The sequence below is a fragment of the Ylistrum balloti genome, unplaced genomic scaffold, assembly GCF_031769215.1.
Source record: "Ylistrum balloti isolate Yb309-2 unplaced genomic scaffold, AGI_CSIRO_Ybal_v1 Utg369810, whole genome shotgun sequence".
In the NCBI taxonomy this organism is placed as follows: domain Eukaryota; kingdom Metazoa; phylum Mollusca; class Bivalvia; order Pectinida; family Pectinidae; genus Ylistrum; species Ylistrum balloti.
The window spans coordinates 75,122-99,140 of record NW_026781983.1 but is presented as its reverse complement, the minus strand read 5'-3'; the positions used below and the strand labels follow the sequence as shown (position 1 = coordinate 99,140).

The 24,019-nt window shown below is 37.5% G+C and overlaps 1 protein-coding gene across 1 annotated transcript; it reads right to left on the bottom strand.

Annotated features, from left to right (window-relative positions):
- Positions 1-251: 251 nt before the first annotated feature.
- Positions 252-19,465, bottom strand: LOC132544817 (protein usf-like). The gene is made up of 3 exons (XM_060208462.1): positions 19,380-19,465; positions 1,349-1,675; positions 252-891 (listed from the first exon to the last, which is right to left on the bottom strand). Exons 2-3 carry the CDS (start codon positions 1,655-1,657, stop codon positions 532-534), a joined length of 669 nt encoding a protein of 222 aa, XP_060064445.1. The 5' UTR covers positions 1,658-1,675; positions 19,380-19,465; the 3' UTR covers positions 252-531.
- Positions 19,466-24,019: the final 4,554 nt, after the last annotated feature.

Below are 24,019 nucleotides of genomic sequence, written 5' to 3'. Positions count from 1 at the left end.
GGTATTGTTCTGCTGGTACTTTTTCAGGAGTCTCCGTTCAAATCTTTCTTTTATATATGTTGTCTAATTTCACTGAATTGCAGTTTGGATTATAAGCATGTTGATATGTTTGTATTTTTGTATTGCTATTGGCAAATTTGTAGACATAATTCAGAGGTAATTGTGGTAAAAAAAATAATGTAACACCTCACATGTTAACATGGGGTGTATTAATCGCAATGTAATTTTCATCATATAATAATTAAGAGAAAAACACTTGAATATTTTATTGAAGAAAACAATATTACGTACAAGGTAACAAGCTATGTATCTTCAGCGAATGGTTCTTGAATTCTTACTTTATTTGGTTTGAGGGCACTATATCATACTACATGTGCCATTATTATCATTTTAAACAACACGCCAGTTTTACTGGTGCCACTTGTGAAAATAAACTATGTGATTATTATGTACATAAACCACATTTACAACGTATATGTATCATCAAATCTATAACTGAAATAATTTGACAACTGAAGACAATTTCAAATCTTAAAGGTTTTTGTTCATGAAATCCACTAGTCTTCCGAGAGCCAGATCACTGCAATCCTTATAGTAGTTCGGAGATGTCTCGTTGGTGAAGGCGTGTCCTGCGTCGTAAGAGAAAAAATCATACGCAACCTTTCCGTTATCCAACTTCTCCCTCAGTTTGGCCTGTGACTTCGGACAGGAAAACCCCTCTACTGCGTCTTTGGTGCCGAAATGACACTGGAGAGGGATGCGAATTTTGGAAACGTCCGCAAGGCCGTCACCAGGGATTCCGTAAAAGGACGCTGCTGCATCTATTTCCGATACCCGTACAGCAGACGCCAGTGACAACGCTCCACCCATACAGAATCCGGTCACTCCAACCTGCAAATCAGAACCTTGAGAAAATTACATAATTTCCGTGTTGTTAGAAATCGGATTAAAATGAAACTAAATTGATCCAATTGCTTGAATAGTGGTTTGTACACGAATCACGTGTTTTTGATCAAATGATTACAACTCATTGCCTAAGGCCCAGCAGTATATGTAGTAGCGTAATGACTGATTTACCTATTGTCAGTATTATGTGACGTTGTGTCCTGCTGGATGTGTTTGAATGTATACTTCACTATGGTAGCACTAAACCAACCGTCTTCAATTACGCACCACAACAATCTTCCTCAACCAATCAGTCTTCCAAAAAGCACACACACTCAAAACATGCACTCATCCCGTTTATATCGGCAAGTCAACTGTTCATACACTGTATGTGCCAATACAGAGTTAAGCAAATATAAAACCAAACTTTTGCTGGTGTCGCGAGAGATAGCGCTTTGCCTACCTTGGTACAACCCATACTCTTTAGCTTCTTTGCTGCACCTTGAATGTCAAGAACTGCCCCTTCCCAATCTAGATTACCCATAAAATGACCGGCCTCTTCGTTGTCGGTAGTTTTTTTGCCTCGGTAAAGATCGGGAACAAGCGTCACGAAGTTTCCCATGTTTCCTATCGAGACAGCCACATTCTTGATTTGATCATTGAGTCCCCACCATTCCTGAAGGACAATCAATCCCTTTTTGGTTTTTGAGACATCCCCTGATATTTTGTAGGGACATTTCCCCAATTTGTTTCCTGATTCAAACGAGTCCATGGTGAATGTAGGTATTATCTGATGGAAAAAAAATATGAAATATACAATGTAATACATAATCTAGTCCAAATTGTAACGGGTGTATTGCAAAACTATGAAACTGTGAAGCATTCATATCTCGTATTGAAAAATAGAATATAACATACATAACAGGTTCAAAGTATTTAACAAGATATATGCAACATATATTTATAGATAACAGGTACGATTATCACATAGACACATACTTCATATACCCTTAACACAAATAACAAGACCAATATCGTTCATAAATACATGTAACAAATATCCCTAACCCCTAAATAAATCATCAGGTCTGCATCCGTCAATGTGACTCAAATCTCGAATATGCTCTCGTTATTCTAATGTGAGTTCGGGTTAACCCTTAAAGCTGATACAAATCACAAGAACAGTCTATTTAATGTAGTGTGAGGTAGCATATACCCTTTAACACAAACCAAGAAAATAATTTCGTTAATGTAGATTGAGGTAGCATATACCCTTACCTCTAACACAAATCACAAATATAATTTCGTTAATGTAGTTTGAGGTAGCATATACCCATAACTCCTGACACAAATCACGAATATAATCTAGTTGATTTAGTGTGAGGTAGCATATACCCTTAACTGTAACCCAAATTAACAATACGATCTAGTTAAGGTATTATGATGTACAATATAACTTTAACTCCTAACACAAATCATGATTACATTACGTAATATGTACAATGAAGCATATACCTTAAACTCTTACGGAAACAATGAATAATATAGTATATACCCTTAACTCTAATATAGATTAGGAATATAACCTAGTAAATGCAATGTAAGGTAGAATATAATGCTGTATAAAACACAAATCACAGAATACTGAGATTCTGTGTGAGGTAAAATTCAAAGCGACTATAATGCTTAAATTCAATATAATAACATATCATGAAATGTAACTAACAGTGAAAACACCATTATCATTTCTTTTATTTCCTCCAAATGTGAAGAGTTATACAAAAAGAACATATATACATTGACATTGTAGAAAATAATTGTGCGTTAGTACACACATATACACATAAGAAGCATTTACATTAATACAATGTAAACAATAGACAGAGTTTACGTACGCAATAGATATATATACTCCTAAAGTTAAGAAAATAAAATCATTTAAGGTAATCCTTACAGTTTAGTCAAATACATATTATAACAAGAGATCCCAGAGGGATCTTGGCGCCCACCATTTGAGGATCTGTTTTCAGTTCTTGAAGATTTGTTTATTTTTTTTTCTTTGTTACAGGTGTTGTAAATGTTCATGAACTGGTCTTCATTGAATGTACTCAATGATGGCACAAGATATTTTTATTAAGCACCTATTAGCAAATATCATTTGAAAAAGATCCCAAAGTATTATTAGATAGCAGTCAGTTACAGGTGGATAATGGACAATATGCTTGTGCTGTATTACTGTCGACATCCAAGATGGCTGCCTGTGGGCCACCTTGATTTCAAATCAGTCCAAAAAAGGTACAATGCACAACTAGGGACCAAGGAAAACCAATATCTATGAAATATCAAAAGGATCCATCCAGTACTTCCTCAGATATAGCAGTAACAAGATTTTACTCTCAAAATCCAAGATGGCTGCCTGTCAGCCATCTTGATTTCGGATCAGTCCAAAAAGGTATATTGCACAACTTGGAACCAAAGGGAACCTGCATATGAAATTTTAGAAAGATCCATCCAGTACTTTCCAAGAAATAGCAGTAACAAACCTTTACATCCAAAATCCAAGATGGCCACCTGTCGGCCATCTTGAATTCGAATCAGTCCATAAAAGGTAAAATGCACAACTAGGAACCAAGGGGAAACTGCAAATGAAATTTGAGAAAGAACCATCCAGTACTTTCCAAGAAATAGCAGTAACAAACCTTTACATCCAAAATCCAAGATGGCCACCTGTCGGCCATCTTGAATTCGAATCAGTCCATAAAAGGTAAAATGCACAACTAGGGACCAAGGGGAAACTGCATATGAAATTTGAGAAAGATCCATCCAGTACTTTCCAAGAAATAGCGGTAACAAACTTTTACTTCCAAAATCCAAGATGGCTGCCTGTCGGCCATCTTGAATTCGAATCAGTCCAAAAAAGGTACAATGCACAACTAGGGACCAAGGGAAACCTGCATATGAAATTTGAGAAAGATCCATCCAGTACTGTTCCAGAAATAGCGGTAACAAAAATTGTTTACGGACGGACGGACTAATCATATGATTTAATACGTGAATATTTCATTTTGAAGTCAAAATGACCAAACATTACAATTAAATAGCATGATAATAATGTAGGATTCTGACGATGAAAACTATTGAATTTAATCTAAAATCCTCTAGTTCAAATGGGGACATATCGTAGTTGATAATACCCCCCCGAGAAGAACATGTATTAATTGATAGTTAGACAATTCATTAAGGTAAACTAAAAAAATCTATGTCTTTCACTGTGCTGAGTAAGCACCAGAGCTGGTCTCATGAACTCTCTCTGTGAGTGCATTCGAGCACGCTATGAATAATGCCAACTTTATACATAAAACCACAGTAGTGACACAGGTAAGTATTTTCATTTTCGCGCATTTCAACGCTTAGTTTAACAATTCGTTTGATATAAACACTATGTTGTGGAAAAACGTAGAGCAAGTTTCCAAACCGGGGAAGGATGTATAGTGTTATGTAAGAGAATAAATCGAGAAAAATCACAATCAACGTACATTCTTTCACATAATCTAGTTTCTTCATATTTTCTTACATGACCATTAATTAAAGTCTTCCGTTGTGATTTGTTAGGATGTTAGGAAATACACCATTTTTCATGAATTTAATAAAAACATAGTACAAATTGTATTTTGTTAGAATATAAACAATATCAGGCACAAATCCTCTACTAAAATGGGTCAGACTGGATTCAAATAACCGTTTAATAAAAATATCGCGTGTTAAATACCCCACATTCATGAAACAAATTCTACAAAGAAATTGCATTTTCTTTATACTGATATATACTTCAATTGAAAACCATCCAAGCAAAGATGTACACATGTCCGTTCCAGTTCTTAAATTGAAGCCTTGAACTGATTTAACAATGCAATTCTGTGCCTTTTCTAGCATATACATTTCTCTTTGCTTTAATTGCCACCATTCACAGCCATAAAAAGCTGAAAGGTAAACTTTAGACTTGACTATTTTAGCAGTAGTTAGGGAAATGAGCGTACATGGGTGTGCCCCAGAACGAATCAAAGACATTACTCCACACTTCAACTTAGAACAAGCGCGTTCTGTGCGTTCGATATTATTGTCCGCTAGATTGAACATTATTTAGCAGATCATTTATAAAAACCAAATACAATTTCGCAGATAACGACCCACCTTGTAAAATCTCTCACTTCATAGTTATATAATCTGACTTAAAACCGTTGAAAACGACTCGACTGGTAAAATGAAAGTACATCTGGTACATAATGTTCCATGTTTTCCCTTTAATACCCAAGTTGTAAAGCTTATAGAATAGCCCGTCTTGCCAAACACAATCGAAGGCTTTATTACTATCTTAAAAGGCAGCGAACACTTCGGCTGCATAGTCTAGATTATAATTGATGCTTTCCTGTAAATTAAAAGAAGTACATTAACTACATAATTGTTTGCGATAGGCTGACTAGTGTCGGTTTGGAAATGAGTCTGACTCTAGGACTGGACTTCAACGGGTAGACAGCAAAGACTGAAATATTTTGAAAAATACAGGAATTAATGTTATGCCCCTGCAGCTGTTTGGATCGTCCTTCGGTTTCCGATTACCTTTCTACAGTGTAATTATCGTGCCCAATTTCCACGATTTTGGAATATATCCATACTTAAAAATAAGACTGAAAAGATATGTTATATGTGTGACAAAGGAGCTGTAACAGTATTTAACATGCTCATACACCAGAGCGTCTGGACCACCTGACTTTTTTGTTTTAAGACCTTTTCATATCGAATAAACCTCTTCAAATGTAAACTCATTTTCTAGAAAGGTATCTTGGTCAGTTTTGATGTTTTCCTTAATTGTCAATATATCATGTTGAACCTGATTGAAAGTTCTAAGCGACTATAATGCTTAAATTCAGTATAATAACATATCATGAAATGCTTAGAAAACTAACTGTGAAAACACCAAGAGATCTCTTTAACACTTTAACACTTATTCTGGTAGGGATAAATAATTATATCTTTATCCTATGTGCAGCTATCACACACTATGGCGCTACTGACGTCATCATCTTCTGCAGCATGACCAAGTAACAAATCGATAATATGGTCAAATTAGATCCACATTTCATGAGACGTTGATGGTGCGATAGATAGATTTCATAACAAGTTATTACTATTTTTCCTGTGTTAAAGATAATCAAGCACGGGATCTGTTACGTGGATAGTGATAATGTTAACCCACGTGTACAAATGTGGCTGCAGACGTGTACACTCCGGCATGAATAATACATACCTGTCTACAGAACAGACCTCTCTAAGATTCGATACAACCCAAATCCGTGACAATACATTTAATACTCAGATGACACCTATGAATACGTGTCTTATGCTATATATTGATATATCTATATCACCGAGTTCGAAGTTAGAATTTAAGTCCAAGACTGCGCTTTTACCCATGTTAAAAACATATAATGATAAAAATGTGTCTGTTAACATTAGCTATAGCCATCACAAGAGAGAAAAAATTCTTGAGAAACTTTCTGAAAAATCCTGGCAAGTAGATCACATACATATTTAAGCATGCATGCACAGATAATCCGATGATTTCTGTGTCTGATCTGTAATGTTAAGACAAATGTTAATGAGGAGGTAAATACAATGCCAGTGTTTCACTATACTATTTATTTGTCGCGAAAAATCTAGCAATACGATAAAGGTGCGCTTTTCGCATGCTTAAATGTACTAGACTTATCTTGACCTCAATGACACGTGTGTAGTAACTACGGGAACATATGAATACCGGTCTTATGATAAAGATATTTATATTAAAACGGCGCGTATTGGCAGAATCCATGATAAAATACATTATAACAACTCTAAAAAAAGCATCAATTCCCCGCCATATTTGGCTTATTAGACATTATCACGTTTGAGTTTAAGATATTGGTCTACACGTGTCTCTGTGTTTGACACTGGAGAATAAACCCGAATTACTAACTTACCTGTACAGGTACAATCGGCCAGTATGGTGGGTAGGCGACAAGTGAGAGTGACTACCTTATCTCTCCAAATATTCTATGTACCTAAAGCACACCGACCAGTCAACCAATCACAACACAATGAATACAAAACAAACATCCGGGAATGAAATGTCATTCTTCCCAGATCGAATTCCAGGAAAACGCTGCTGCAGAAAGTGCACAATGTATCATTTTACTTAAATCAATAGCCAAAATCATTAGAAGTTTCGCGAATTGAAATAAACTGAAATAGAATTTCAAAGAAATCGTGACAAATAAGAGAAATCTTATATATATATTATAAAAAGCAAGTTATGTATTGATCTCTTCAATGACTACGTGTGTCTGAGGTTGGGTCTAGTACTAAATATAGATTGTACAAATATAAACCAGGAAGAGAAGACTGGGTATGGAAAATAACATCATTCGGATTCCCTCGGGTTAAAAAAAAGAAATTGTAGAGTCATCGAAGCTTTCAACATTAAATCAGTTTTCCTTCTCTTTCGAGTACAGTTTATAAAACTCTTGGATCTGATTATTTTGAAAAATGATAGATCTCTCTAGCTATTGGCATTAAACACAAATTTTAAATATTATACGTTGCACGATATCTACATATTTTATATGCAATACACCAATTTTAATTTCAAACGATTTGATTGTATAAGAATATAACAAGATGATTGGACATTAAGAAGATATTATGCAAGTCCTCTTCTAGATATAACAGCTTAATGGTACAAGACAAGACAGAGTTTGTGAAGGAGTGTATAGAGTAGAGGTCGCTTTGCTAGCCTAAGGAAGTGGGAATGTTTAAGTCAACGATGCATTTGTTTTATGTGCGATACCGAAAATGTTTCTTTAATGCGAGATATCTTATATACAACATGATATATCCTTTATTGTATATCATATGTATGAGATATATAGTAAATGAGATATATCAAATATTCAATTTTGATATATTACAGAGATACTGATGTGTGTACGTCCGGCTAAAGACCACGGGGTCACTAGTTCGAGCCCCAGGAATGCCAGAGTGTTTTCCAATACTCCTTCCTATTACTCCAGCATTGAACTGTTTTTAGTTGACATTCATATGTATATGAATGCCAACAGGATAATGGCAAATTAAATTAAGCGCGTTTGCGCTTCATGTTAAATATGCATTTATCCAGTTCAAAGCTTATATTTATCGTTTTCAATTTTCATTTTATAAAATAGGGAAGATAAGATCTTCTATTACTTACAGCACACCTGTTGACAGTTCATAAACTGGTAATATACAACCGATGTTGCCAAGGTTACATCGTAATAATGTATTAAAACTGTATACTGTAATTTTTATATCTTACAGGATATATATATACGGCACATTATTCAGTTTTATCTGGACATTTGCAAATATCTAGTGACACAGAATTCCTTCATCTCAACAGATACACCTAAACACTAACGAGTAACGGACAAGTGTAGGCATAACGCATCACCGAGTCTCCGCTTTTTCAGAGAGAAGACGTGTTGTAAATACATGGAGGGTGTGTTTTATGTTGTATAATACATGTGCAGTCTACCTTATTACCCACCACATGAGCTGAACCTACAGAGACGGTATTGTTGACCTCGGTAACAAACTGTGATCAGTGTGTCACGGTGTGTGTTTACGTTTTAGAAATTAGTAGTCCCTCGCCTTTTCACATTACCATCAATTTAGCATGATATAATTTTGCACATGACGTCGATACCAAATATTTAAGAGAATGTTTGTATACATCACACTGTCGGTATGAATTTACATGTATCAACTACACCTGTACGTACCTGTATATGTAATCTGACCGTTAGAAGCGTTCACGTGATCACTATATTTATCTATCTTCAGGTAGAATGAACCTACATTTACCTGTTGTATTTAAGGACTCGGAAAATAGATTTCTAGCTTGATTGTACCCTTCATACACACACAAATAGTCGTAAGAGCAGAGTGTGTTCCTTACGAGATACATTTAAACTAATACTAGTTAGTTTGTATAATTTAAATGGGAGCGATCCAATATCTGTCTCAAAATTTCATGATACAACAAAAAGTGTAAGTATAATAAGCAAGTGGCATGTTTATTAACTTCCACTATATATGTGAATCAACATTATACTTATGTAACAGCGATCGCTCGTACACGTTTCTGCTTACAGGAAAGTTAGAAATATCTAATGAACATCTTTTGGATCTGATGAATATGAAAAGTATGGTTTGTCACATTAACAACGTTCAAAATCGAAGCTCCAACTTTTGGTTACTCAAGAACTTGTGTGATCCATTTCTGCATAAGAAAAATATTAAAACACGTGGGCCGTCAGAGACCGGTGATGCTCTCCGAAAGGAACAAAAATTAAGCATGAAACAAGCGGCAATAAGAGAGTTATGATTCTTGTTGGGATCTATCTACCTATGAAGCTACATGTTCATACCTCTTATAGTCTTAGTGTAATGCTCCAGCCAAAATTTAAGTATGAAAAATAAGAAAGGGCAACAACTCCCAAATCATACAACAAAGAGTGATGGCCTCCTTGTTGAGATATATCTACTTATGAAGTTTTATGTTGGCATTGGTGATAAAGTACTGCCTGAAAAAAATAAATAACACAAAATCTCTTGAGTATAAATCTGGAAGTCTCTAGTGAATATCGACCACATTTTGCATGAATTATCACTCCAAATCACAGATTTCAAATTCTTGCTGGACCACTCTCTCCGATATTTTGGACCCGAGTACAAATATTTGGAATTTCTCGGAAAAACTGCCTGTTTGGGTTAAAAATAAAAGCATAAAAACTCTCTGTCCTAACATTAATTTTTTAAAAAGTTTAAATACTAGAGATGGTCAAATAAAGGATTTAAGTCATTTTGGAACATTTTGAATTTTTGGCTGGTATGCAATTTAAGGCTCATTAAATCAAATGAAAGAAAAGTACTTTCACATTATTTTTCCTCTTAATATCCAAGTTTCATTCTATTTCAAGAAAGTTTACCGCAAGAATAAATGAGAATATTTGTTATTTAGGGAAAAAGAATAATTGTGCCATGGAAACGTCTAACTGATGGCCTAATATGAACTCTTTTTCGCAGGAGGTGCAATAGCGATTAATGGTACACTCCACCTTAATGACCTCAGGTTGACCTCAGATTCGCAGACAGTGATGTCATACCCAATATCCTACACGCACGAAATTTATTTGTCTGCAATTAGTTACATCCTGCAACTTATCAGCTACATGTTTTTTTTTTCATTTCTTTCGCGGTGGAGTGTCTGCTAATATGTTATCAGTGCAGTCCTACCCTTAACGTGCTAGGGAAATCAATGATAAATTCTATTGGTTCTACGAACGGAAATAAAAAGCTTGTGACCATCACCTGCCCGACCAAATGGATTTCCCTATGTATTCCGCGCGTTTCTTCCCGTGCACTCCATTCAGGAACAACAATATCGATAGACATAGATCCAGCTAAGTTTACAGCCAGTGCTGGATTATTTAAGATCGTCTGCACCGGACTCAAATATATAATTAAAAATTATATTCAATAAATCCGTTGTGACAACAGTTCCAATTTCTATAGATTTTCATTTTATGGCACGAGTTGGTTATTAAAGTTGTTATTTAGTTACACGTTTCCGTCTCCGAAACTCCTCCCGTTGCCGGGTATGGTGTAAAGTTGTCTTCAGTTCTGTGCACAAGATAAAATCTGACTAGTGTGTTCGACAGAAATGAAAAATTGTATTCATTAAAAAACCACGCCTTATAAGTCCAAAATAGAATTCCATCTTTTATTTGTGTACTTAGATTCAAAAAGGTGCGAAATAAAAGTTTGTACGCATAATGATTTTGTGATCAAACTTCGTGTGCGAGAAGGAATGGGATGTGGGATTGATTTGCATGTGTGTGTAAGGGCGCTGGTGAGGAGGTGGTGTGTATGTTTCCGTGGAATACAACACAGGTATTTAATAATTAACAGGAAGTTTTAAAGTGTATGTCGGCAGGTATCGATTTTCTGTCACAACTGGAAAAACACGTTTCTTCCTGGTTTGTACCTAAGCCTTATCTGGTCTACGGTTCTCTATCCAAACTTTATGTTAAACAACCAGAAATACCGCTGAAACTCAAACTGTAACAGATAAGTCGAAACATGTATATTTCTTATTTTTTTTTCCTTTTAATTAATAAATTATCATTTTAAATGTATTTATATATATGCCTTTGATTCATTTTTCGATACATATTATCAATTTTAACTTTTGATACAGAATTTAGACAATCTTGTAAACATGATCAAATATGTCGTAGTTTTAGAGATCATATTATCTTCAATAGGCTATAATGATAACGTTTTTCTATGTGAATCAAAACAACACTATATGATTGGCAAAAAACAGAGAAGAAAGGCCAATTTTCCTTCCGTAAAGGTCACGTGATTTCTATTAATAACGGTCTTGTCAAATCAACATAACTTCGCAATCCTTCGATGTGAACTTTCCATTAATATGATTTTATATAAACAGTTTTGTTTGTTCAAGTTTTTGTATATAAATATAGAGTGTTAATTTAATGTAGAATATTTCACTTTAAATCAAGGGTATCGCCAAAAAACGGGATCATTCGTGAAGTGTCTGCCTTCTACACTTCTATTTACATATAAGACACGGTCTGTCGAAGTAAGACTTTGACGTTACATGTACCACGTGATCGATCACCTCGTGGAATTTATTACTCAAGAACCAGCAGCTAACAACTAACCACTAACACCCGTCCGTCGGATGGGACTTTAAATGGTGGCCCCTGTGAAAAATGTCCAACTCGCACAATAAAAACCCCTCTGTGTTTTCATCGCAAAAAGAGCAGGCCTGTGTGACAATGTCAGTCTAGTGATTATGATTAGTTAGCAATAGGGATTATCTATTAAGTAATTTTGAAATACTTTCAAACTCATCAAAGTATTGAAATATGTTTAATGTATGATTCCCATCCTCTCTGTCCTTAACAGTCCTCTTGCTCCGACGTGCTTATTTAGTGTTAGGCTAGGGCTGTATTTATGCCAGGAGTCCTCTTCAAAATTATAGTTTAAGAACTGGTCCGGCAGTATAGACGACCCTCTCTACCTCATCTCTGTATCCCACTCTCTCCAGTCACTAATAGTATAGACGGCCCCTCTCTACTCCATCTCTGTATCCCACTCTCTACTTCATATCTGTATCCCACTCTCTACTTCATCTCTGTATCCCACTCTCTCCAGTCACTGATAGTATAGACGGCCCCTCTCTACTCCATCTCTGTATCCCACTCTCTACCTCATCTCTGTATCCCACATTCTACTTCATGTCTGTATCCCACTCTCTACCTAATCTCTGTTTCCCACTCTCTCCAGTCACTGATAGTATAGACGGCCCCTCTCCACCCCTTCTCTGTATCCCACTCTGTCCAGTCAATGATAGTATAGACTGTATCACACTCTGTCCAGTCACTGATAGTATAGACGGCCCCTCTCCACCTCATCTCTGTATCCCACTCTGTCCAGTCACTGATAGTATAGACGGCCCCTCTCCACCTCATCTCTGTATCCCACTCTCTCCAGTCACTGATAGTATAGACGGCCCCTCTCCACCCCTTCTCTGTATCCCACTCTCTCCAGTCACTGATAGTATAGACGGCCCCTCTCCACCCCTTCTCTGTATCCCACTCTCTCCCGTCACTGATAGTATAGACGGCCTCTCTCCACCTCATCTCTGTATCACACTCTCTCCAGTCACTGATAGTATAGACGGCCCCTCTCCACCCCATCTCTGTATCACACTCTGTCCAGACACTGATAGTATAGACGGCCCCTCTCCACCTCATCTCTGTATCCCACTCTGTCCAGTCACTGATAGTATAGACGGCCCCTCTCCACCCCATCTCTGTATCACACTCTGTCCAGACACTGATACTATAGACGGCCCCTCTCCACCTCATCTCTGTATCCCACTCTCTCCAGTCACTGATAGTATAGACGGCCTCTCTCCACCTCATCTCTGTATCCCACTCTGTCCAGTCACTGATAGTATAGACAGCCCCTCTCCACCCCTTCTCTGTATCCCACTCTGTCCAGTCACTGATAGTATAGACGGCCCCTCTCCACCTCATCTCTGTATCCCACTCTGTCCAGTCACTGATAGTATAGACGGCCCCTCTCCACCCCATCTCTGTATCACACTCTGTCCAGTCACTGATAGTATAGACGGCCCCTCTCTACCCCTTCTCTGTATCACACTCTGTCCAGTCACTGATAGTATAGACGGCCTCTCTCCACCTCATCTCTGTATCACACTCTCTCCAGTCACTGATAGTATAGACGGCCCCTCTCCACCTCATCTCTGTATCCCACTCTGTCCAGTCACTGATAGTATAGACGGCCCCTCTCCACCCCTTCTCTGTATCCCACTCTGTCCAGTCACTGATAGTATAGACGGCCCCTCTCCACCCCTTCTCTGTATCCCACTCTGTCCAGTCACTGATAGTATAGACGGCCCCTCTCCACCCCTTCTCTGTATCACACTCTCTCCAGTCACTGATAGTATAGACGGCCCCTCTCCACCCCATCTCTGTATCACACTCTCTCCAGTCACTGATAGTATAGACGGCCTCTCTCCACCTCATCTCTGTATCCCACTCTGTCCAGTCACTGATAGTATAGACGGCCCCTCTCCACCCCTTCTCTGTATCCCACTCTGTCCAGTCACTGATAGTATAGACGGCCCCTCTCCACCTCATCTCTGTATCCCACTCTGTCCAGTCACTGATAGTATAGACAGCCCCTCTCCACCTCATCTCTGTATCCCACTCTGTCCAGTCACTGATAGTATAGACGGCCCCTCTCCACCCCATCTCTGTATCCCACTCTGTCCAGTCACTGATAGTATAGACGGCCTCTCTCCACCTCATCTCTGTATCCCACTCTGTCCAGTCACTGATAGTATAGACAGCCCCTCTCCACCCCTTCTCTGTATCCCACTCTGTCCAGTCACTGATAGTATAGACGGCCCCTCTCCACCTCATCTCTGTATCCCACTCTGTCCAGTCACTGATAGTATAGACAGCCCCTCTCCACCTCATCTCTGTATCCCACTCTGTCCAGTCACTGATAGTATAGACGGCCCCTCTCCACCCCTTCTCTGTATCACATTCTGTCCAGTCACTGATACTATAGACGGCCCCTCTCCACCTCATCTCTGTATCCCACTCTCTCCAGTCACTGATAGTATAGACGGCCTCTCTCCACCTCATCTCTGTATCCCACTCTGTCCAGTCACTGATAGTATAGACGGCCCCTCTCCACCCCTTCTCTGTATCCCACTCTGTCCAGTCACTGATAGTATAGACGGCCCCTCTCCACCCCTTCTCTGTATCCCACTCTGTCCAGTCACTGATAGTATAGACGGCCCCTCTCCACCCCTTCTCTGTATCCCACTCTCTCCAGTCACTGATAGTATAGACGGCCCCTCTCCACCCCTTCTCTGTATCCCACTCTCTCCAGTCACTGATAGTATAGACGGCCTCTCTCCACCTCATCTCTGTATCCCACTCTGTCCAGTCACTGATAGTATAGACGGCCTCTCTCCACCTCATCTCTGTATCCCACTCTGTCCAGTCACTGATAGTATAGACGGCCCCTCTCCACCCCATCTCTGTATCACACTCTCTCCAGTCACTGATAGTATAGACGGCCCCTCTCCACCCCATCTCTGTATCCCACTCTGTCCAGTCACTGATAGTATAGACGGCCCCTCTCCACCCCATCTCTGTATCCCACTCTGTCCAGTCACTGATAGTATAGACGGCCCCTCTCCACCCCTTCTCTGTATCCCACTCTCTCCAGTCACTGATAGTATAGACGGCCCCTCTCCATCCCTTCTCTGTATCCCACTCTCTCCAGTCACTGATAGTACAGACGGCCCCTCTCTACCCCTTCTCTGTATCCCACTCTGTCCCATCACTTTATACTTTTCCCTTTCTGCCGATTTTCTTGTCAATTCTGGCTCGCTGTTAAACCGAAAGGTCGGAGTTTAGCTGACGAAAAACCAGTTAAATGACTAAATAAATAAAATTAATGAGTGTTTTCGACTGCCAAAAAAAGTAGTGGGATATATTTGAGATCTGGTTGGTAGTGTTTTTAGATTATGATGTAATACAATTTAACATAAAAGAAAACCCCAAAAACAAACAAACAAACGAAATCGTGGAAAAAACTCTTTTAACTTTTGTAAATGAAGTCTCGAAATTCAAGTAGTATGGATCACTTATGATTTCGCCGTGCACGCAATTTGATGTTTGCCTGCAAAAATGTGTCTTTTTCACCGATCATACATTTCTTAACACGACAGTTTATTGTTAATTAGTAATCTTATGTTAACAAAGATAACATGTACTGTTATAATATTTGGTTGTAACTACTTCCGGTATAACAACAGTTTAAAGAATACGGTGTCGATGACTTGGACGCCAGATTAAATACTGAACGTACGGACCCGGACAGTTAAAGACGATGTGTCCTGACAAGTTTTTACATTTCTCTCTATCATGCTATTGACGAACACATACCCGTGAAAATTTACGACCAAAATCGTTCACAAGTAGTCCGACTGATTCTATTTGTTCTTGTGGCCCCTTACATCCATTTTGGCATATTTATATACCATGCATCGTTAAAATATCTTTTTCATCAGAAGGACCAGGTTATAGATAATAAAAATATTTTTTGCCTTGTGCTTCAAAGTTTGTAATGAAGTTTCAGGTATTTGAAATCAACATCCATGCATTGAAATAAATAACATTTATCAATGGCTGTTTTACATGCTATGATCATATTGCACGCTAGCTTGAATACTAAACCCAACATATACAAAATCGATATTTTTACGTGAAAATATCATATATCTTCGTCGTCAAGATTTTTATGACGCCAAACAGTATACACATGTACAGTCGTTGAAGTCAAAAAGTATGTCAATGAGGTTGTAAACGAGCAAATATTTAATTCGAAAGAGCGAGTGATATGGAATTTGATTCACGGGCACCAGTGGTGTAACACGTAAGGTGCTTTTTTATATATATTATTTTTATTAGCGTAAATAATCATAATTAAAAAATGTAACCAATATTTTTCTTCTTTCTAATTTAATTAATAGTACTAGCACGGACTTAAATATCTAATATACAAGTCCGTGGTACTAGTGTGTATACTACATTTTAGATAGACATTTCAACACGAGACGCATTAACTAAAATAATGATAATAATAACTTAACATGTCGGACTTATTTCGAATCTGAATTCGCGATAACATAAATATTCATGTTTAGAATAAAAAAAAAACCCTAAAAATATCCTTATAAAAGTCAGAGTGTTCCAATTCAGTTCAACAATCTCTGCATAAAAACATCCCATTTTGTTATTTAAGTACACATGGTCAGTTATTTCGAAGGACGCGCCCGTAAACCTCCAACTAAGAACCCCTTTGGTTTACCTGGACAGGTGTGAGCTATAGCTATCTCTCTCATGGGCTAATTTCTCGTCGTCTCACTCTTTGTCCTGTATGATTTCACACATATAGTCACTTTACAATAAAATGATCTGATTTTGTCAGGGGCGTATGACAAAGACACTCCTGGTTTTGGTTAAACAAATAAAACTGCAAGAAGGTCCGGAATCTTAAGATATATTTGAATAGAACAATAAATTATTCCTGTTGCAATTAAAATTTGAAGATAAACAACTGAAAATTCTTGATCAAAGATTCGGATCGGAAGTGATCTACAACATCTACCGTTAAGTATATTTTAAAGTAACCCATTACACTAAGGAAAAGGACAATGATTAGAAATTGATTAACCACAGAATTTTTTAAAAAGATTTTTCTTCGTTGTTGCCATGCTTCTATCCAAATAAGATATATAGTACAGGGCATGTCTCGAATTTATTGAACCCGTACATTTTATTTCTCATTAAGATTGATGACTTACATTTATAAATAGCAGTCATTAAGTCAACTCTTGTAATCCATTTGCTTGGTTGTTAAACATCAAACAATGTTCTTAATTTTCAAGCAACAAGTCCGTGATTTTTGCAAGTCCAATGTACTAAATGTGATACTAGCGCGCCAACAATTAAATCTTCTTTTAAACAGGTTTTGAATGTCGACTATGCGAGGTAAATTCTGAAACGTATAATAAAGGGATTTGAGACTGTTTTCTACCTTTTCCTAGTTGTTTCAAATGCTAGAAAATGCATGTATGCATGTCTTTTGATATCTGATAATTACGAATGTCTCGAAACATGTTAATCATAACCTGTATATTGATTTTGTTTCTATATGATTGTATGATGGAATATATCAAATTGAAATACTGTATCAATTAGAGTTAATTAGAGATGCTGTGTTTGATTAACATTTTCCTCCAAAAGTTTCTAATTAATCTTTTCAAAACATTTCTGATAGGACGGATGGGGAGTGGGGGCTAAAAGAGGCCTGCCGCCGAGGTGTGAAAGTCAACTGCCCTTGGATGTTTTAGCTAATAGTGCCTATGTCTATGATCGTGTAGAAGATGTCTGGTTCAATGCGCTTGAGGACCTAGAAGATGCAGATATACAACAGGACGCTACCACATTCACTGTGGATTGACCGAGATCGACAGTTATGGAACCACTTCGAGACCCAGGGACCCAGGACAACAAATCACATAGAGGGATGGCATAAATTAAGACGAAAGTGGAACACGCCCACCAAAACATCTACAACACCATCCGCGTCAGGAAAAACAAGCCAGCAATTTAATTCTGTCATTCATTGCTACCATAGTTTAGTTCTATATATTACATCCATGTAAACTGTATAATAAAAAAGTCAATTTGTTAAGTATCTAGTGAGTAAAAGAAAAAAATAAATGAATAAACATCATGTTTTTATAAGATAATAATGGAAATCTTGATTATATTTTTACTCATAATTCCAGTTATTTTTTTTTAATTAGGAAAATACACATGTTAAATATTACTTTACTTATACAATATTGCCTATTGGTGAACAGGTAAATACGGATAAATGATTTACCTGTACTACACAGGTACTATAGTAGAACAGATCATAATGAGACCTCTATTGTTTTCCAATGTTTATATTATTCCTTTGATCTGGAAAAAGTGAGAGAAAGGAGAACAAACCGTCTAGGACTTAACGATGACGAGCCAAGTGGTACATGTACATAGGCCATTTTTGGGGTAGCGTAGACAAACGTTTGAAATATGAGCTGTTTACAGATGATGGCAATATTGGGAGAAAATAATTACTAAGCGTTCACTTTGCGATATAAATAGCCTTGGTCTATAATGAATTGTCAATTTAGAAGATTTTACTGGAGTTACTCAGTATCTCCCTGCATATTCATATATGTATATGTACACATATACATTTTACTATAATGTGGGGTATGAAATAAATTTCGATGAGAAAATGTTCTGTATTACAGTTGTCATTACGGCCATTACCTAAGGATCACGTGGTCCGATAGTTATTGACACGGAACTGGTTATACAATTTGGTTATAGAAACATGGATATTGACCGAGAAACAATTGAAAAACAAAGCAAACAGACAACAAAGCATTAGTCGTGACATGTACGTAGTGACGCCCGTACACTTTTCTCACTAAAAAATCTAATCGAATAGCTCTTATATCTATCATTGTATGATATGGACGTCTCGTACTACCACCTTATACTTCCCGAAAGTAATTGAAAACATTCTGAACCCAGATAAAACCGAATCAAGAATGAATGTCTTTGTTATGATCATGTCTGCATCGTACACTTCTCGTTAAAAAATAGTGTACATGTAAGTATCAACGTCAACATACATATGCATTGCACACTTCCTCAATATTGTTCACATGATTAGTCATTGTTTTGTTTACTGTAAGTGAGCTACGAAATATTTATCTAAACTATACATTGTCGGTCGACAGCTCCCGAGGGTTCCGTATTTATAGTCACGAGGCTATTATCGAGTTACCAGATTATATCACCGACGCCATTTTTGCAGAATACATCCACTGTGTGTTTGCATGCCTGAGTAATTATATACACACATGTATCATAAACGTAAGGTGGCTGCTTTCTGCCATTTCGTTGTTTCGATTTGTCGCCCCGACAGAAAAAAATTATATAACTAGCGTGGGCGAAAAGACGATAATTATCATTCTGTCGGGGCGTCAAAACGAAATGGCAGAAATCAGCTACCATATAAACTGCATACATTGTAATTTCTCTACAGTAAATACTGACGTGAGACATTTCTTAAAGAAACATGCTGACATGTGTTCGCTCACAACTGATGCACATATCATTGTTTCATGATACATCGATTTATGTACTTACCAATGTGAATCAAACCGGTGCAGGAACAAGGCATAGTGTCAATCTGAGGTGTTCGTTTTATGTGCAGCAGGTATGGAACAACATTCCTGCCACATTACGGCGTGTTCCCATTTCTTACCGTAATGTCAAGCTAATTCATACAGGGAACTCCTAGTTGAACATATTTTAAAACTATAAATTGCCCTGTATAGCGAGTTGAGGAACCACGACTCTGAAGACGACATCACATCCGATAAACATAACCACTGCAGAATTCATTTTTGGTGTAATGTTTGTAATTAAGGATATTTGTTCTGTTTCTGTTTGTTTGTTTGTCTGTTGTCTACTTTAACCTTGTCCATAACTATTGTACCGTAAGAGGTAGGGCCTTTCATATTTGTCATGTGTTTTCCTTGTCACAAGGCTTTTCCGATGATACCAGATCTTTTGATCATGTGACCTCTACCGTGACTTTGACATACATTTGAAAATCATGCATGTTATCAGCACATGCTTTATACAGTACAGTTTTAACATCCCACTTCAGAAATGTATTGCGACTGGGGACACAGTGTTTCATAAACACATCTTGTTTGTTCATAATATATATTTCCATAGGCGTTTGTAGTCATGAAATTACCACAATGTATGTTAAGAAAATAATAATGAAGAAACAAAGTTTATAAAACGTTTAAAAATAAGTAATCAATATTCAAACCGTTAAACCAAAGGCAAGTGCAGCTCAACTGATGAAACATGAAACAGTAGGCGATGCCACCTGTGCGTCCTTGACGACGTCTTGACACTAAACTAGTACCAAGAGCAATTAATTGATAAAATAGAGGTTTCTGTTTAATAATTGCATTCATACAGACCCGTGATGATCCGCAACGAATCGACCATTGCATATCGTCTTTCTTGATTAGGCCACGTGACAAAAGTCCTCAAGATTCGCGTTAACACTGTTTTCAAGGTTACCGATTTATCACCCAAACCAATTCTTTACCGTGTGGCAAAATGAAAGTGTCTTGATGTCTGTGCAGGGTGCTGTATGCTTATATATCACGATTTCATTCTTTATCCTCATATTTACCATATAAAATTGATGGAGTAAGGCAACATAGAGCTTTGACAACCGATATGAATGGTAACAAGTCCGTATACTCTTTCGCAAACTTTATCGCCAGGTGTAAATGTTGATAAATCTAGATACTATGCAACGCAAGTATACTGTAAATATCTACCTGAAGACACGTTGTAAATAACTGGAATTTAAAGCTAAATGTTCATGCTCGGTAGTTTGGCTGAAATTCTGCAATACTTGATGACTGGATCGGTTCGTGATCACCTGAAACAATATGTGTCATTTATAGATGGTTTTGGAGAGGGGGGGGGGAACTAGATACCTTTCAAAATAAGTGTATGAGAAGGATCTTCAGGATTCGATGGGAGCAGCACATCTCGAATAAGACAGTTCTGGAGATGGCAGGGACAGTGAAGATAAGACAGGAGGTGAGAAGAAGGAGATGGAACTGGATTGGACACGCCCAGAGGAAGGATCAACGAGATGACTGTGCTGTGACCCTCGGGTGGACACCAGAGGGAAAAAGGAAAAGAGGCCGCCCACTACAACTTGGCGAAGAATGCTGGAGGTGGAGCGGAATGGTGCTGGCTGGAGTACCTGGAACTCTGCACGCCGTGCCGCCGAAGATAGAAAACAGTGGAGAAGGGATGTCCAAGCCTTGTGTGCCTCCTGGCACAGAGAGGATCAAGTTAAGTTTGAAAAAAAACACACACACAAACGCACGCACGCACGGAGGTTTGAAACATCTGGACAGTGTTTATGGAAGTTATTCATATGAAATCTGTTCAACAGGAGTCTAAAACTTAACGAAAATCAAATGAATTTGTCAAATTTATTATGTCAGTTATATTGAACAATCCCAATTGGGTTTTCTTTCACCTTTAACATTTCTGGGCGTTTCACAAAATCTTAAATAATAAAATAAAACAGTAATCAGTACACGTTGAAATGTTGGATGACAATTCTTACCGCGAACATTGATGGTTTTTATCCATTGGGATGTTCGGTGTCAGATAATTGGTAATAACTCTTAGAATGATTGAAAACGTCATGATTTTGCCGTGTTTGGATTCGAAGGGCGATAACTCTTAGAATGATAAGACAAGCATTTTTAGTTAGCGGACCTGACAAGGTACAAGTGTATTTAACTTAAGTTGCCTGTATGAAAGCAAGGAGAGTGTCTTAATGGTCACTACAAGCTACAAGTACAATCAAAACACAGTCAACTTTCTTTTAGTTCGAAGGTTAGAAGGGGACCCCGAAATTCAATATTGTTCATACGTTTCAAGTCTACATGATTAAAAAGATACAAAAAAGATAGGGCATGCCTTCCAACGTGGCCTCAGAAACTAAATTAAAACTCGAAATTTATGAAACATAAGCAACGGTGACCAAGGAGAAAGAATAAGGCCAGGTGTTCCGGATGGATAAGCTTCCTCATCATTAAGGATACCCGCATGGTAAATTTCAGCCTTTTGAAGTACACTGTAAGTAAATATGAACACAAAACATCACTGTTGCGTCAGGGACGATACATATCAACTAAAGCAGTGTCTATGAAGCCTGCACCTGGTAAGACATGACAAGTTTAAGGTATGGAATAAAATATGGTGTATTTTCAACAGTAAAATACAGAAAAATTACATTCGGGGAATGCGAATATTTCTAAAGAGTTAATGAATGGATTTGTTCAGAATTACATTATCATATAATTCATCTGGAGACTCAAATTTGTCAGAAGTAACACAAATATTAACCAACATACCATTCTATATCAAAACAACAAATTAAATATACAAATGCTATGTAAGAAAAAATAAAGAAATTGTTAATATCTTAATCGTGGCGCATAAGCAGGAAAATTCTATGATTTCGTAAATACTTTTTCAAATCAAGATCTGATCCGCGTTCTAGATTCTGTTTGTTAAATAACATAACCAGATTTATCATTTCCTTGTAGCCTGACTATGTAATGGGTATATAATGACAGTCATCCTCTCGCAGCTCGAGATATTCTTGCTATATATTGTGGAGGTAGGCGTGTACATCATACAGGTGTGTTAGCCCTCCTGTGGTTCCTAGACAATACCTTCTATTTCACAGTCGAATCTCGTTTTCTTGGACTCGTATAACCCGAAGACCCCTATTGACTCGAAGCGTGATTTCGTCAGTCCATGCTTCACTGTCGTGATAGTGCGATGGGTAGGACTTTTCAATATGGCGGACCAACGTATATAATAAATTGGCATGTTGACAAAGTCTACACGCAGATTGCATTACATTTTAAGTCTATCATCATCCAAATAGATACTTACAACAATGTTAACACAATTTGCGAATCAGATACAATATGTGTCATGATCATAGTGAGTATATAAATTACGGATACTACCGTTTGAAAACAGAGCTTACCTTCCGGTGTTACGTTGGTCCGCCATCTTGAAAAGTCTTGCCCATCGCACGATCACGACAGTGTGCTTAGCTCACACAAATATTCGAACTCACTCAAATCTAATACTGGGTTGTCTCGATTTTTTTGTTCGAGTTCGAGATGACAAGGTTAGACTTTCTAGTCATCTCGACCCGGGATGTCACATTACCTGCCTTTCAATGGTTTCTAACGTCTGTCAACACTTGGTGTTTCCTTTTTTCATTATTACCGAGTGATTGGCTATAGTCATTACAACATAACATATACGTACATTGTATATTTAAATCTCGTACCTGTACTCATCTCGCTTGAAATGATAAATTAATTGCAGGTTATAGTCTGTTCTACCCAATGTATTTAGATACCCGAATGCAATTCTGGATTTATTGATTGTGGTGGTATCAGAGACGTATATATCACATTTCTGGTGATATGAATTAGTGTTAGCTATTCAGGCCCCTTCTTTCGTGTGTAAGTTTAAGTGATATCATTTAACTGTTTAAAAAGTTGTTTAATTAAAAGCATATATCTAAAAAGACGTAACTTGATGAGGGCCATGCTGTTGATTGCATATATATGGATTACAAGAAGGCTTTCGATACCGTTCCTCATCTGCGTCTAATCAACAAGCTTGTCTCTTATGGGTTATCAAAACAGTTGATATTATGGATTTCAAACTTTGTACAAGGTCGCCAACAAAGGGTTACAGTGAATGAAGAAGTCTCAGATTGGCAAAATGTTACTTCCGGTATACCTCAGGGATCAGTCTTGGGGCCACTCCTTTTTGTCATCTTCATCAATGAACTGCCAGACTTGGTGAACTCAGAAATGTACCTTTTTGCAGATGACACTAAGATATTCAAAATTCTGTCTAAGGAGGGAGATTCAACAAAACTGCAAAAAGACTTAGATATTATGTGTAACTGGAGCGAGGAGTGGCTGCTGAAAATGCACCCGGACAAGTGCAAACATATGCGTATAGGAACACATACAGATATGGCTATATACCATCTAAATGGAAATCAACTTCAGACAACATCGAAGGGGAAAGATATTGGAGTTATTTTTGAGTCTGACTTGAGTTTTGAAAATCATATCAGTGAGAAAGTGAAAAAAGCTAACTCAATGTTTGGGATGCTAAGAAGA

What these genes read in the sequence shown, in the direction of transcription:
- LOC132544817 (XM_060208462.1), bottom strand. Translation starts at nt 1,657, where the DNA reads ATGGACTCGTTTGAATCAGGAAACAAATTGGGGAAATGTCCCTACAAA. An exon ending in AGAGTATGGGTTGTACCAAG is followed by an intron (nt 892 to 1,348) that starts GTAGGCAAAGCG and finishes TCTGATTTGCAG; the next exon opens with GTTGGAGTGACCGGATTCTG.